The 15,184-nt window shown below is 47.0% G+C and overlaps 1 protein-coding gene and 1 non-coding gene across 2 annotated transcripts; one reads left to right on the top strand and one right to left on the bottom strand.

Moving 5' to 3' along the window:
• Positions 1–141: 141 nt before the first annotated feature.
• LOC117837209 (U-box domain-containing protein 21) lies at positions 142–1,826 on the top strand. Its single transcript, XM_034716797.2, has one exon. The coding sequence runs from the start codon at positions 267–269 to the stop codon at positions 1,599–1,601; it is 1,335 nt and encodes a 444-aa protein (XP_034572688.1). The 5' UTR covers positions 142–266; the 3' UTR covers positions 1,602–1,826.
• A 12,884-nt stretch (positions 1,827–14,710) lies between these two features.
• LOC117841160 (small nucleolar RNA Z247) lies at positions 14,711–14,843 on the bottom strand. Its single transcript, XR_004637188.1, has one exon. It is a non-coding gene; the product is annotated as a small nucleolar RNA Z247 (small nucleolar RNA).
• Between the last annotated feature and the right edge of the window lie 341 nt (positions 14,844–15,184).

A 15,184-nucleotide genomic window follows, 5' to 3' on the forward strand; every position in this document is an offset into this window, starting at 1 on the left:
GCGTTAAGGCATTACCGACCGTTTCTTCCCTCCCCCGCGGTTTATACACACATTCAAACATGCGTTCAACGTCAACGTTCCAATTCAAACCCTTTACCCGTCCGTTGCCTTCCCTCCCTATTTGAACCCGCCTTCCACCTCCAGCCCCCCACCCAGTCTTCGCATTGAACGCTTCACACCTCACCCACCAAGAGAACAACCCAGCACGCCTCTCCAAGAACTCATCGTCCAAGCCCCTGACCTTCTAGCTCATCCCGCTGGTCTCGATGGCGCTGCTGGCGCGGAGAGCACGGAGGGCGGTCACCAAGGCGGTGTCCCTCGGCGCCGGCGCCGGCGGCGTGGAGCTGGCGATCCCGGCGCACTTCCGGTGCCCGATCTCGCTGGACCTCATGCGGGACCCCGTCACGGCGCCGACGGGGATCACCTACGACCGGGAGAGCATCGAGGCCTGGCTGGACACGGGCCGCGCCACCTGCCCCGTTACCCACGCGCCGCTCCGCCACGAGGACCTCGTCCCCAACCACGCCATCCGCCGGGTCATCCAGGACTGGTGCGTCGCCAACCGCTCCCGCGGCGTCGAGCGGATCCCCACGCCCAAGATCCCTGTCACGCCCGTCCAGGCCTCCGAGCTCCTCTTCGACCTCGCCGGGGCCGCGCGCCGGCGAGACGCCGTGCCGCGGTGCGCCGAGGTGGTCGCCAGGATAAAGGCACTCGCGAGGGACAGCGAGCGGAACAGGCGATGCTTCGCGTCCATCGGCACGGGCCGCGCGCTCGCCGCCGCGTTCAAGTCGCTCGCTTCCGCCGCTGACACCGCGCCGGCGGGGCGCGTCCTCGAGGACATACTGGCGGCATTGGTCTGCATGATGCCGCTGGACGAGGAGGCCGCCGCGACACTGGGCTCGCCGAGCTCGCTGGGGTCTCTGGTCGCCATTGCGGAGAGCGGGAGCTTGGCGGGGAGGATGAACGCCGTGCTGGCGATCAAGGAGGTCGTCTCGTGCGACGGAGCGTTCGTGGATTTGAGCAGGAAGTTGGACGAGATTGTGGACGCGCTGGTCAAGATCATCAAGGCTCCCATCTGCCCGCAGGCCACCAAGGCCGCCATGGTCGCCACCTACCACCTGGCGCGGTCCGACGAGCGCGTCGCGGCGCGCCTCGCCACCGCCGGGCTCGTCCCCGTGCTCGTCGAGGCCCTCGTCGAGGCCGACAAGAGCATGTCCGAGAAGGCGCTGGCGGTTCTCGACGCGGTGCTCGCGTCGGAGGAAGGCCGCGAGAGCGCACGTGCGCACGCGCTCGCCGTGCCCGTGCTGGTCAAGAAGATGTTCCGCGTGTCCGACCTGGCCACCGAGCTCGCCGTGTCGGCGATGTGGCGGCTCGGCAGGGCGCCCCGCGACGGGGAGGAGGACGATGAGGTGACGCGGTGCCTTGTCGAGGCGCTGCGGGTTGGCGCGTTCCAGAAGCTGCTCCTCCTCTTGCAGGTCGGTTGCAGGGATGCAACCAAGGAGAAGGCCACCGAGCTGCTCAAGATGCTCAACAAGTACAAGGGCGTAGGCGAATGTGTCGATGCTGGGGATTTCAGAGGGCTCAATAAGCTGTCGGCCTAAATCGGGAGGAACTTGATGTACAAAAAGTGGATACTGTAAAAAAGAGAGATGTAACCTGTAAGTAGATAGGATAGTTGCAATTTTGTTGGACATGCTTCCATGCTATTTCAGCAGCTTAGGTTCAAACTGAAAATATTGATTTTCTTTTCCTTTTGTGAAGAACTTGTAAGTTTCTTTTAACATATTTTAAGGGGAGCAATATAATGTCATGCTATCTGAAGAAAATTCTAGAGAAACCAGATCAGAAAATTCTAGAGAAACCAGATCTAAATTCTAAACTACTGAACTGATTTGCATCAACTAGAACTTTCTTAGGACCTCATGCTTGAAATGTGGGGTGGCTCATGCTTGTAAAGTTGGTTTTAGCTAAGTGAGGCTAAAGACCTTTTTCAGTACATGCCACTGATACACTGTGTGCACCTAGTTTTGAATCGTATGCTAATCAACATCATGTCGCCAATTACGGATAAATTATAGATTACGGATGATCATTAGTTATCACTAAAAATTGTCATGAAAGGATGTGCATGGCTAATTTGTGCCTAACTGTAACATGCTGTCACATTTTGTTATTGTCTGGGTGAAACTTTAGATCACATTTGCCCTGTAATCCGAACCTTCAGTGGAACATGACTCCGAGTGCAATAATTATCTCATGACCCTTTTTTTCCAACTTTCATATCGTCCATAGACTTGATCCGTCATTCTTCTCCATCTGTCCCTGGCGAGATTTACGTCTTATGGGCAGGATTTACCAGTCCTAGAGGAAACCTAAGTGAAGTTAGCAGCACAACGTGGTAAGCGGTCGGCGCCTCGGCAGGGCCCTGCCCGCCTTGATGATGGTAGATGGTTGGGTGGGTTGGGCTAGATCGCTAGAGGCAGGGATAACGATCCTCACGACCTCATGGTGGTTAGATACTTAGATGGAGTCGAGCAGTGGAATGACCAAAGGCCGCTGGATGTTGTGACAGACCCTCATCTCGCGTCTTACTAAATCCGTTCCATCTCATCATACCATGCAAAACACAAGCAATCAGACAGAGCCATGTCCAAGGGCGATGCGTCAAATGAATCCGACTCCGTCCTCACTTCCAATATTACGTACATATATGAGAGCAGGAAAAAGAAAAATACCACGCCATTCCCAAAAGCATAACTGGTAGTCTGATAATAACCAAAGCATAACTTATAACCAAACGTCTCGACCCTTTTACCATGAATTTGAAAGAGTAATTATTAGGTCAGCGCTATGAATTTGCTACGAAGTATATATTCTTGCGATTTATTTTTTTTCCCTTGTGAATTCTTACAGCATCATCCATAGATTTGTCGAAACCATCCGTTTCGCTCAATGCATGTGTTTTTTGTTCTATATCCGTAGTGTGTTCTGTTCGCTCGACATTCGTTCTAGTCGTGCCTTGGAAGTTGGACTATTCCGCAGCAACGCTAGTCCATTGTATCCGCCTAGACGCACGAACAGTCCTCACCTTTGAAAACCTCAGTTCAAGCTTGGACCGATCGACGGAGTAGTAAAACGTGACCAGGTTGACCCTACACCGACCGAACTTGACCCAGACCAGCCTCTACCTGTACGCCGGCCGGGCCCCATCCAGATCTTTGACCTCCGGTTCTCTCTGCCCGAGCTCGTACGTGTCCGGCGGCTTGCTTGTTTCGTAGCAGCACTTCGTTTGTCTTGGGTTTTTGAGGAGGAATTAGGGGACAAACAGCAGGATAACCAGAATAGATTCAGATCAGAGTAGCAGGAAGAGGAAGCTTAGAGGAAAATGTTTATGTTTATCTCTCCAAAAGATCCTCTCCCCTCCTCTCTCCACAGCAGGATATAAAAGCTACACACACGCGCACACCGCTCACTCAGTTACATGTGCTTGGCCCTCGTCTGTGCGTGCAAGCACTGCGATCCACTCCGGACCAGCCCATCTTGTGTTGGGCTTCTTCCTCCATGTACTTGTTCGCGGCCCAGGAAGCGATTCACCTTCTTTAGCAGCACTAACAGTTTTACAGCGACTTCCACGACTTGCGTCACGCGGTCACGCCGACGCCGAAGCTTGGCGCCTTGGCGGATTGGCGCCCGCGCCGTCCTGATCGTTGGACACCGCCGGCAGTGTGGCGTGCTGATGAGTGATGAAGCGCGACGTGAAACGCCTGAGGTGCTGGGATGGTAAATTTTGCGCAGTGCATAGCACCCTGGGTAGTGCTCTAAGGTAGGACCCACACCTGAGGTGCTAGGGTGGTAAATTTTGCTCCAGCGTTTAGCAACCTGTGTGGGACCCACGGAACTAGATAAGAAAAATAAAAAAACTCCCTTGCTCTCCCACATGCCTGCCTTCCTCCTCCGTCCGTTCATTCTGTTTCTTCGTCCGTTCCGGAACGCCGCCGATCCAAAATTCCAAATCTATCATTAGTGTTCTTTGTCCATAGCAGATGGCTCAAATCGATTGCTCTCGATCCCCTCTTCCAGATCCACTTGGTTTGCATTTGGGTTGGCAGGCTCACGTGGTCTTTTTGGAAAAAGAAAGAAGCAGGGGATAGAAGAATGGGCTCCGATTTGTTTTGCTTTATCGAGCAAATCAGAGGGAACGGCCTCGCGCTCGTCTTGGCGTGGTGAATGCGCAGCTTGCGGATGTGTCCGGAGCAGAGGAGGTGGGGACGACCGCTAGCCAGGGCCGGTCGATTTGGGAGACCCAGCGCGAAAGTAAAACTTGGGACCCTTTAATATAAACATTATACAAATATATATAAAATGTTACTAATAAATACTTACATTGTTATCATCGACGTTGATGTTAACATTTTCTTCATGATTCCTATTAGTTGGTTTATCCGCAACAATTATTACCAACTCATCGGGGTTCGTCGAAACGTCCGTATTACTCTCAGGGCTCAGATAACTCTTGCAAAATTTATCCATAGCTCATCTCTGTGATTCTATCAACTCATCCACACGTCTTTTTCTTTCCTTTTTCTCACAGCCTGATTCATATTTTCTAGGCGACATGATATCCCACAGTGCTGAAATTATTATAAATATACAATAGTTATAAATTAGTTGAAATTAAATAATTTATGATAGTAAATTAATAATTAATGGTATGAAAAATTAGCAATCGTATGGTGTACATGGGTGCCGACGCAATTGAACATGAACAACCTGATCTCGTGCGACAAAGTCAAACAGTAACCTGGAATAATACACGCACGAGAGGATCACGCGCATGCGCGGGACGACGGGAGTGCAACTGTCGGGCGCAGGCGCGCAGCATGGCAGCAGGCAGAGCAACTTTTGGCGTGGCGGCAGCCCTAGCCCCTAGGCGGCGCTACGGCGTATGCGATCTATTCGCGTGTGCGTCGCGTTTCCCTGTTCGACTGCCTCATCCTTTAGGCTTGACACCTGGGGGTGGGGCCCGTACTAATCTGCAGCCTTGCAGGCTTTTGTTTGTTGTTTCGACGTTTCGTTTCTTCCTACTCCTGGGGGCCTCCGGTTGTATTCAGGTCTGGTTGTATTGTTGCCTGTTGGGCCTGTCAGTGTGTCACCTGTGCGCTGGGCGTTCTGGGCGCTGCCTAGGTGCTCCTGCACACGCCTGACACCTAGGGGTGGGGCCCCTGGGATTTGGGGGCCCTAGGCAGCCGCCCCTCCTGCCTCCCAGGGCCAGCCCTGCCACTAGCGTGGCTAGAAGCAAGTGGAGCTCACTCGCGGGGCAGCGGCGCTCGCGTCCATACGCGCTCGGGGGAGGGAAGGGTCCCCGGCGAGCCCCAACAGCTGGAGGAGCCACCGGCGGCTCTACGGACGGGCGCCGTTAGGAGATCATTGAACGCTGCAGCCGCGGCATGGGTAGACCATGGTTGGCGCCATCGTCGTCCGAGGCTGAGGAGGAGCCTGAGGAGAGGATGCAGAAAGAACTTTTTAATCAAGGCACGAGTGCAAAATTGAGCACCAAGTGCTGGGATAGCACCGGATAAAAGATTCTCTCCAATGTATGGCACCCTCTCAGCTGTTCTCTCTCTTGCTAGCAAGAATAACTCCAAGACAGGTACGACTGTAGCAAGTACAAGAACAAGGACAAGGACGACACCAAGAGAAGAAGGAGCACCGCAAGAAGGTCAAAGCGCGCGCCTTCATCACCTCTCTCAGCGACGTCAATTCCGACACCGACGACCACACTGACTCAAGCTCAAGTGAGGAGGACGACAACCACAAGACGAAGAAGAAGGATGGCAAGAACTTCAATGGCCTCTGCTTCTACTTCGGCAAGAACCGCGACGGGTACTGCGTCATGGCCCTCAACGCCGACAACAAGAAGGATAGCAAGGAAAGTGACTCCGACTCGGAAACAGAGGTAAAGCCCACTTCTGAACAACTTACCTTAGAAGTAGAGGAACTCAATGATTGCTTGCTAAATCAAGATAAGTTGCTTAAAAAGACTGCTCGTGAACGAATTGAGCTTAAGACTAAGTTGGAGAGTGCTTTGATTGAAATAGATATGCTTAAATCTGCTCCTACTATTTCTGATGTTGTTGATTGCGATGAATGTGCTGTTCACAAGGCTAGTATAGCTTCTTTGCAATCTAAGCATGCTTTGCTTGTAGATGAACTTGATTTGACTAGGGCTGCTTTAGATGAAGTTAAAACTAGACATGTTTTACTTGGTGCTTGCAAATCTTGCCCAGCTTTACAAATTCAACTTGATAATGCATGTGCTAAGATTAAAGCTCTTGATAAATCTGATTTAATTGCTAAATCCAAAGTTCCTGAATGCACAAAATTTCATGAATTTAAACATGCTTTGCAAAATACTGAGGATGAAAATTACTACTTGTGCACTGTTCTCAGTTGGGTGTCGAGTAGGGAACCTCAGTTGGGTATGATGATTCAGGAGTTTAAGGTGGCTGATGGTTTTGTAATTGGGAATATGATCAAGCAGTGCAGATTTGATGGGTTGTATGAGAAGGTTTTTGATGGATTATATGAGAAGGTTTTTGATGGGTTGTATGAGAAGGTTGGTCAGTGTAGTGGTGAGAGAAACACAAGCAACTTCCACCCCTTGTGAGTCACCCAAGCTGAGTGGAGAGCAACATAACCCAGATTGTGAGGAAAAACCTATAGAGTGTGTTAAAGATGGAGTGTTCATTGAAATACCACCAAAAGTTCCAAAGAAAACCATCTTGGTGGAAAAATCCAATCACCTCAGAAACAAGCTTGACACACTCCCTGATATGGCTTTGAAGCATCCTCCACCAAAATCCCAAGCCAAATCACAACCAAGAATGAACACTCAACCCAAAGCTAATCCACAGCTGAAAGTTAACCCTCAACCCAAAGCTAACCCACAGCCAAAACAATCAATTCGGTTTCACTGTGAGTACTGTAAAAGGGAGGGTCATCTTGAGAAGTTTTATTTTCGAAAGAAGAAAGCTTTGAGGTGTGAGCGTGCGTGGGGCAACAAGGATATGTACCACCCCTCTCATGGTGTACATGCGCCTAGAACAACTCCTCCACCTCGTCGTGTGGATAGTGTGCATTCAAATCCTTCTTGGAGGTTTGCCAGCCATGCTCCTCGTCATGATCAATATGACTTAGGACAGCATGGTCGTGGCTTTGAGTCTCAGAGGCACAACAGACCACAATTTCCCCCTCGTGGTGGCCGTAGTCCTGTAGTAAGATGAGAGATGGTTGATTTTGCTAACCCCACTCTTGAGAAAATGGTTCGACACTGGTATTCTACTTGTTTTACTAACCCCAATATTGAGACATTTGCTCATCCTTAGTCTCCTTTTTGTTGAGCAGGTCGGAGGCTTGGAGAAGACACGGCTCATTGATTCCGATTGTTCTCGACATAAGACCGGTGATCACAGATGGTTCTCCAGCCTCACCCCGGTGATGATCAGAGAGTACATCACTTTTGGGGATAATAGCAAAGGAAAGGTATTGTCTGAAGGTGCAATAAAAGTAAGTGAGAATTTCATGCTCAAGCGAGTTGCTCTTGTTGATTCGCTCAGTTTCAATTTGCTTTCGGTTTCGCAACTGCTTGATGATGGTTTTGATGTTCGTTTCAAGCAGAGGGCCTTACGAATTTTAGACTCTTGAGGTGATCTTATGTGTATGAACATCCCCGAGGGTCAGGTTTTTCAAGTTGAGTTCTTTAAGTTGTTTGGTCCCTCTCGGTGTTTAGTTGCTGGTTCTTCTTCTGAGCTTTGGAAGTGGCATAGAAGATTGGGTCATTTGAGTTTTGATTTGCTTTCCCGCTTGAGTGCTCTTGATCTTATTCGAGAATTGCCTAAGCGCAAATTTGAAAAAGATCTTGTTTGTGTTCCCTGATGTCATGGAAAAATAGTTGCCGCTTCTCACCCACCTGTAAACCAGGTGATGACTGAGCATCCAGGGGAACTATTGCACATGGATACAGTTGGTCTAGCTCGCGTTTGCTTAGTTGGTGGAAAGTGGTATGTTCTTGCGATTGTTGATGATTTCTCGAGGTATCCATGGGTCTTTTTCATGGAACCTAAGGAGGAGGAGGTATTTCCTTTTGTTCGAGATTTGATCTTGAGGTTGAAAAATGAGCGACCTACAAATGCCATGAGAGCAATTCGCAGTGACAATGGTATAGAATTGAAGAAATCTCGTTTTAAAGTCTTCTACGATGATCTTGGTCTTGAACACCAATTCTCATCGCCTTATGTCCCTCCTCAAAATGGTGTTGTTGAACGAAAAAATTGGACTCTTTGTGAAAAGGCTAGGATGATGCTCGATGAGCATAGGGCTCCTAGAAAATATTGGGCCGAAGCCGTCAACACTACTTGCTATGTTTCTAATCGAATCTTATTGCGAGCTTTCCTAAAGAAAACCTCTTATGAGCTGATGCATCGACGCACCCCCAAAATAAGTCACCTGAGAGTATTTGGTTGCAAGTGTTTCATTCATAAGCAAGGTAATTTGGAAAAATTTGAGTCTCATTTTATGGATGGTATTTTTCTAGGATATGCTTCTCATAGTTCTGCATATCATGTACTTAACCTTGAAACTAACCGAATCGTGAAAACTTGTGAGATTACCTTTGATGAAACTATGCCTTGCACAACTCCTGTCTTTGAGATTGAACAAGCTCCACCTGCTGCACATGTACCTTCTACTTCGACTATGAGAGTTGATGGTCCTACCCCCACTCCCACTACTACAAGCCATCAACAAGTACCACTACATGATGATGAAGAAGAAGATCAGAGTGATCCAGCTGCTGTTGAGGGGGAAGCAACTTCAGAGCGAGATACTCCATGGCACATTCAGCGTCGCCATCCTCCACAACAGATAATCGGTAACTTACATGAATGCACCACTAGGCATAGCTCTAGGCAGATTTCACACTATGCACATTCTGCATTTGTTGCCTCTTTCGAACCCCAAAATATTGGACATGCTTTATCTGATTCAAATTGGGTTAATGGCATGCATGAAGAGTTGGAGAACTTTGAGTGAAATAAGGTTTGAGTTTTAGTTGAACCACCTCCAAATTGCCATCATATAGGAACAAAATGGGTTTTCAAAAACAAGCAAGGTGAGTATGGGTTGGTTGTGAGAAACGAAGCGAGGTTGGTTGCCCAAGATTTTAGCCAAAACGAGAGAATAAATTATGAGGAAACCTTTGCCCCTGTTGCCCGTTTGGAAGCAATTAGAATCCTTCTAGCCTTCTCTGTGGCTAGAGGTTTTAAGCTCTTCCAAATAGATGTGAAACGTGTCTTCCTAAATGATTTTATTAAGGAAGAAGTGTATGTGAAAAAACCCCCTAGTTTTGAAAATCCTAAACATGCTGATCGTGTTTTCAAACTTCAGAAAGCTCTTTATGGCCTTAAACAAGCACCTAGAGTGTGGTATGCAAGATTGAAATCATTTTTGCTTGGGAATGGGTTTGAATTGGGGTCAGTGGATAAACACCCTTTCTCCTCACGCAAGGCAATGACTTGTTGATTATTCAGATATACATGGATGATATTATCTCTGGTGGTTTTTCTCATGCTTTGGGTTCCAAGTTTGGAGATGATATGAGCAGGGAATTTGAAATGTCGATGATGGGTGAGTTGACCTTTTTCCTCGGGCTACAAATCAAGCAAAGCAAGGATGGGGCCTTTGTGCACCAAGGCAAATACACGAATGATGTGCTGAGGAAGTTCGACATGGCTGATGCCAAGACATTGTCAACTCCCATGACGATGACAACGGCTTTGGATGCGGATGAAGACGGAGAACTGATGGACCAGAAGGAATACCGGAGCATAATTGGTTCCCTCCTGTACCTGACGGCGATGAGGCCCGACATACACTTCGACGTGTGTCTATGCGCTCGTTTTCAAGCTTCACTAAGAACATCACACTGTCAAGCAGTCAGGAGAATCATGAGGTACCAAGGTCCATTAGCTCTTGCATAGCTAAAGGGACTTGATATTGCTCAAAGAGAGATTTGTGAATTGGTTTGGGACTTTCCCCGAGGTTTATTGAAGAAATTTGAATCGGCTCCCATTCACCCCTCTCTGGTTGCCCATTCCAATCCTTCATATAGATTCATGGTCTTTAATATTCTACTGGGTTGGCTTACAACAGCACATTTAAATCTGCCAGAGAGCAGAATTTGAATACAAAATAAATAGAAACTATATCTGCTCCCTCTCTAGCACTTGAGTGCAGCTTAGTAGCTAATGTTCTCATGTATGTTATCCAGGAGTGTAAGTTCAGAATTTCGGCTATCCCTGGTGACATAGATCAAGACCCACAACATGGCTCGGAGAAATGTAACACCTGAAGAACACAACATAACTGGGAGCGAACAACACAGTGCATCACCAATTTTTCATAAATAAATGCATAATAAGCCAATACGTTAGTATAGCATTCATCGCAGCCATAATCATACGGATGACATTTTCTGAGATAAAGACATGAATAATTAAGACCAATTATCACAAGCATCCTTGTCGACCTCGCCAGCCATTGAGGCGTCGACCCCGCCGGCGACGCGTCGACCCTCAAATAGCTTTGGCAAGGAGTTCGAGGCGCGTGCGCTCACGGTCTGCCCAAGCTTGAAAGAAAAGGAGGAAACATGGTTGCCTATATTGACTCGCCACGGTTGCACGCTTATATGTGGTGAAAACACCAAAGAAATTTACATCAATACGGTTGTGATCGTCCAGGACTGCACCTAGATCACAACCGATCCAAATTCAATTACAATCATATCTCTAACATTCTCTCTCAATCTAAACTTATCTTCCTCTTGAGATTTAGATTGTTCTTGAACTCTTCTAGCTTACCAACTGGCAAAACTTTAGTGAACCCATCCGCAATCTGATCATGGGTGGATATCAACCGAATTTGCAACTGTTTCTTGGTTACTCTCTCTCGAACAAAATGAAAATCAATTTCAATATGTTTAGCCTGCGCATGGAAAACTGGATTTGCTGAAAGATAAGTAGTTGCTAAATTGTCACACCACAGGAGGTTGTGCTAACCGAACTCCCAATTCCAATAATAATGATTCCAACTAAATTAACTTTGCAGTAGCATTGGCCATAGATTTATATTCTGCTTTAGTACTAGATCTTGAGACAGTAGCCTACTTTCTAGCACTCCAAGATATAAGATTAGGATCAAGGAAAATTGCAAAGCCTCCAGTAGATTTTCTATCATCAACACTTCCAGCCCAATCAGCATCAGAGAAAACACTCAAAGTTATAGAACTCACCTTCTTGATATGTAACCCAACATTCAATGTAAGTTGAACATAACGAAGAATTCTTTTAACTGCAGTCCAATGAACTGATGTTAGTGCATGCAAAAATGACATACCTTGTTTACAGAAAAGGCCAAATCCGGCTGAGTGAGAGTCAAGTATTGCAGCGCCCCAACAATACTTCTATAACGAGTGCTATCTTCTAGACCAAGTAGATCACCTTCAAAGCTTGATAATTTTTCCGAGCTAGGTAGTGGATTTGGCGACCCTTTGCATTTGACCATGCCAACACGCATTAAAATATCTTGTGCATATTTTTCTTGAGAGAGTAACAATCCATCCTTGCTTTTTTGAACTTCGATACCTAAAAAATAATTTAAGTCACCAAGATCCTTTAGAGCAAATTCCTTGCACAGATCCAGCAACAGAGCTGAAATTGCTTCACTAGAAGAGCTAATGGCAATAATATCATCGACATATATAAGCATATAGATGCTAACCCCTGATTTTTGATAAAGAAACAAAGAGGTATATGATTTTGAAGCAACGAAACCGAGATCAATTAACTTGGAACTCAATCTCGCATACCAAGCACGTGGAGCTTGCTTCAGACCATAAATTGCTTTATCAAGTCTGCACACTAGGTGCGGAGCATCTTCCTTCTCAAAATCTGGAGGCTGTTTCATATAAACCCGCTCTTCCAGAACACCATGCAGAAACGCATTCTGAACATCTCGTAAGCACCAGCCTCTGGAGACAGCTAAAGATAGAACAAGCCTCACAGTAGCAATCTTCACAACCGGACTAAACATGTCCTCATAGTCAATCCCATATCTCTGTCGAAATTCCTTAGCTACCAGTTGCGCCTTGTACCGATCTATGGTCCCATCAGCTTTCTTCTTGACTTTAAACACCCATTTGCAATCAATCAAGTTACAGCCATCTTAGGGCTCAACCAAATGCCAAGTATTATTTCTGAGCAACGCCGTATACTCTTCTTGCATGGCTTGTTTCCATCGCAAATCACCAAGAGCTTCTTGTAAATTCTCTGGTTCACCAGTAGCATAAAAATTCCCATACCGAATAGTTCCATCCGTAAATTTCTTGGGCTTGACAATACCATGCTGGAGACATATACATCGCTGAACCGGTGGTGAAACTGAGACCGGCGCATCTGATCCAGCCGGAGGAGCAGAAGATCCAGCAGGCGCGAACGGTGAAGCAGCAGGTGCAAAACTGGATGGAGCAGCAGGCGCGAAACCGGACGAGCCACGCGGCAGCAGTGGATCGGCTCGTTGCGAGCTGGATGAACCCGACGGGCCACCCGGCGGCAGTGCCTCGTCATCTCGCTGCATGCGCGGCGCATGCGCATGCTCTTGCACCTTGTCATCTCGCTGCATGCGTAGCTCTTGCTGCACACGCGGCGCATGCGCATGCTCCTACATGGGAGACAAGGTGCCCCCCCCCACGCTTGAGTGCAAGAGAAGCAGTAACCGCGGGCGGATTAGGACAAGCAGCGGCGTCCGGATCCTCTACGATAGAGATTCCTTCAACAGCAAAACCAGGGCCATATGCGTCATTTTCTTCAGTATTTTGCTCCAGATTTGTTGCTACAACTGGTTCCTGCACAACAGCACTATCTTCTCCAAGATCATTAGTAACATTAGGTGCATAACTTACATCCCCATAACTAAACAAATGTGGAGGAAGAAGATTAATTTTTTGGCGGATTTGGGTGCCGACATTGGGAGGGAGGTGTGCAAAGGGAAAGATGCCTTCATCAAAGACGACATCTCTAGAAATATTTATGCGACCAGTGGAAATATCAAGGCACTTGAAGCCTTTATGCATGGCACTATAACCAAGGAAGACGCAATGAACAGAGCGGAAAGGAAGCTTGCGAGAATTATATGGTCGCAAATTTGGTCAACCAGCACAACCAAGTACTCGAAGAGATTTATAATCAGGCGTCTCATGAAGAAGATGAGTGATAGGAACCTCATAATCAATGACTTTGCTGGGGAGAAGATTACTGAGATAGGTTGCGGTTAGAAAGGCATGATCCCAATACTTTAGGGGCATAGATGCATTAGCAAGAAGGGCGAGACCAACTCAACTATATGATGATGTTTTCGTTCGGCCACGCCGTTTTGTTGGTGAGCATGAGGACAAGAAACACGATGTGTGATGCCTATGCGCTGGAAGAAGGAATTAAGCTTCTCATATTCACCTCCCCAATTCGGCTGCATGGATTTGATTTTGCGGCTCAATTTTCTCTCAACAAGTTGTTGGAAGTCATGAAAAATTTGAAAAACATCAGATTTTTTCTTTAGTAAATAGATCAAGTGTACTTGCTGAAATCATCGATGAAGCTAACATAATAGTTGTGGCGCCCAACAGGCATAGGAGCTAGTCCCCAGACATCAGAAAAAATTAAATCAAGTGGAAATTCAGATGTACTATGTGATATAGGATAGGGCAACTGACGGCTCTTGGCCATCTGACAAGAATTACAAATAGACTCTGAAGTTTTGTCACTAGTACAAGGAAGTTTATTCAAACTAAGGACTTTCTATACGATAGGAGAAGCTGGATGACCAAGCCTACTATGCCAACGAGTAGCTGAAGGAGTAATGGCCGAAAAAACTTATTTTCTAAAATCTTCTGGAGCTATGCGTGATCCTAGGGGATAGAGGCCTCCTCAGGATCTACCTTGATGAATGATTTTCTTCATTTGCCAGTCCTTTATGCAAAAGAAAATTTGGATGAAACTCTAAATAAGCATCATTATCTCGAGCTAGTTTGTGAAGAGATACTAGATTCTTGCTAGCACTAGGAACATAAAGAATATTTTTCAGGATGATATTTTTGCTAGGGGTATGTAAATTGTATGACCAATGTTGCTAATTTTTATACCTGCTCCATTTGCCATATGCACTTGATCACGTCCATTGTATTTGTCATGAACGGTCATCTTTTCAAGCTCACTGGTGACATGATCCGACGCCCCACTGTTGACGTACCAGTTTGTGTCATACCCATAGCCAGTAGTAGCCGCCCCTGTAGACTTCTAATTTTGTTGATCCTCATTGTCGTCGTATCTGTACCAACAACGATTTGTTTCATGTCTCGCTTTCTTACATACAACCTTGACATTGCGACCTCCTTTCTTGAATGAGTTTTTTGGGCCGAAACTACTATTATTATTGCCACGGTTTGGTCCACCATGACCACCACTTCTACGACCACGGCCATGATTGCCATTACCACGGCCATGACCATCATAGTTATTGCCATAGCCACCGTGTCCTTGACCAGCTATATTTGCTGACGACTGAAACTGGCCACCCTCTTGATATATCTCCATGCGTTAATCATAGGTAAGTAATTGGGAGTACAAATCACTCAAAGAAAGATCAGCCCGACCAAGCATAGAAGACACAAAGGGACTATAATCAAAATCAAGATCATTCAAAATAAAGTGAATCATCTCATCGCTATCTATGAATTTCCCAACCGTGACCAATTCATCCTTAAACGAGCACATCTTGGTGAAATAAGCTGAGGTCGACATGTTACCCTTCTTCGTCGTAGATAGTAGAACGCGCAGATTTGCAATCCACGCCTTTGCGCCGAGAATATCCTCTCAAGCGCCTCCCATGCCTCTGCTGCTGTCGTCGTTATTGCCACCGGTGCTAACATATCCTTAATGAGAGAATTTAGCAGGTAGCTCGAAACCCGCCGATCTTTTGCAAGCCAGCCGGCGCACCAGATGAAGTTGATGCCATGCTTCTGTTCTAGCGCAGGAAACAATTTTGAGTCGCCTGGTGCAATGCTGTAGCAGGTTTC

This window comes from Setaria viridis, chromosome 9 (assembly GCF_005286985.2).
Source record: "Setaria viridis chromosome 9, Setaria_viridis_v4.0, whole genome shotgun sequence".
NCBI classification, from domain to species: Eukaryota; Viridiplantae; Streptophyta; class Magnoliopsida; order Poales; family Poaceae; genus Setaria; species Setaria viridis.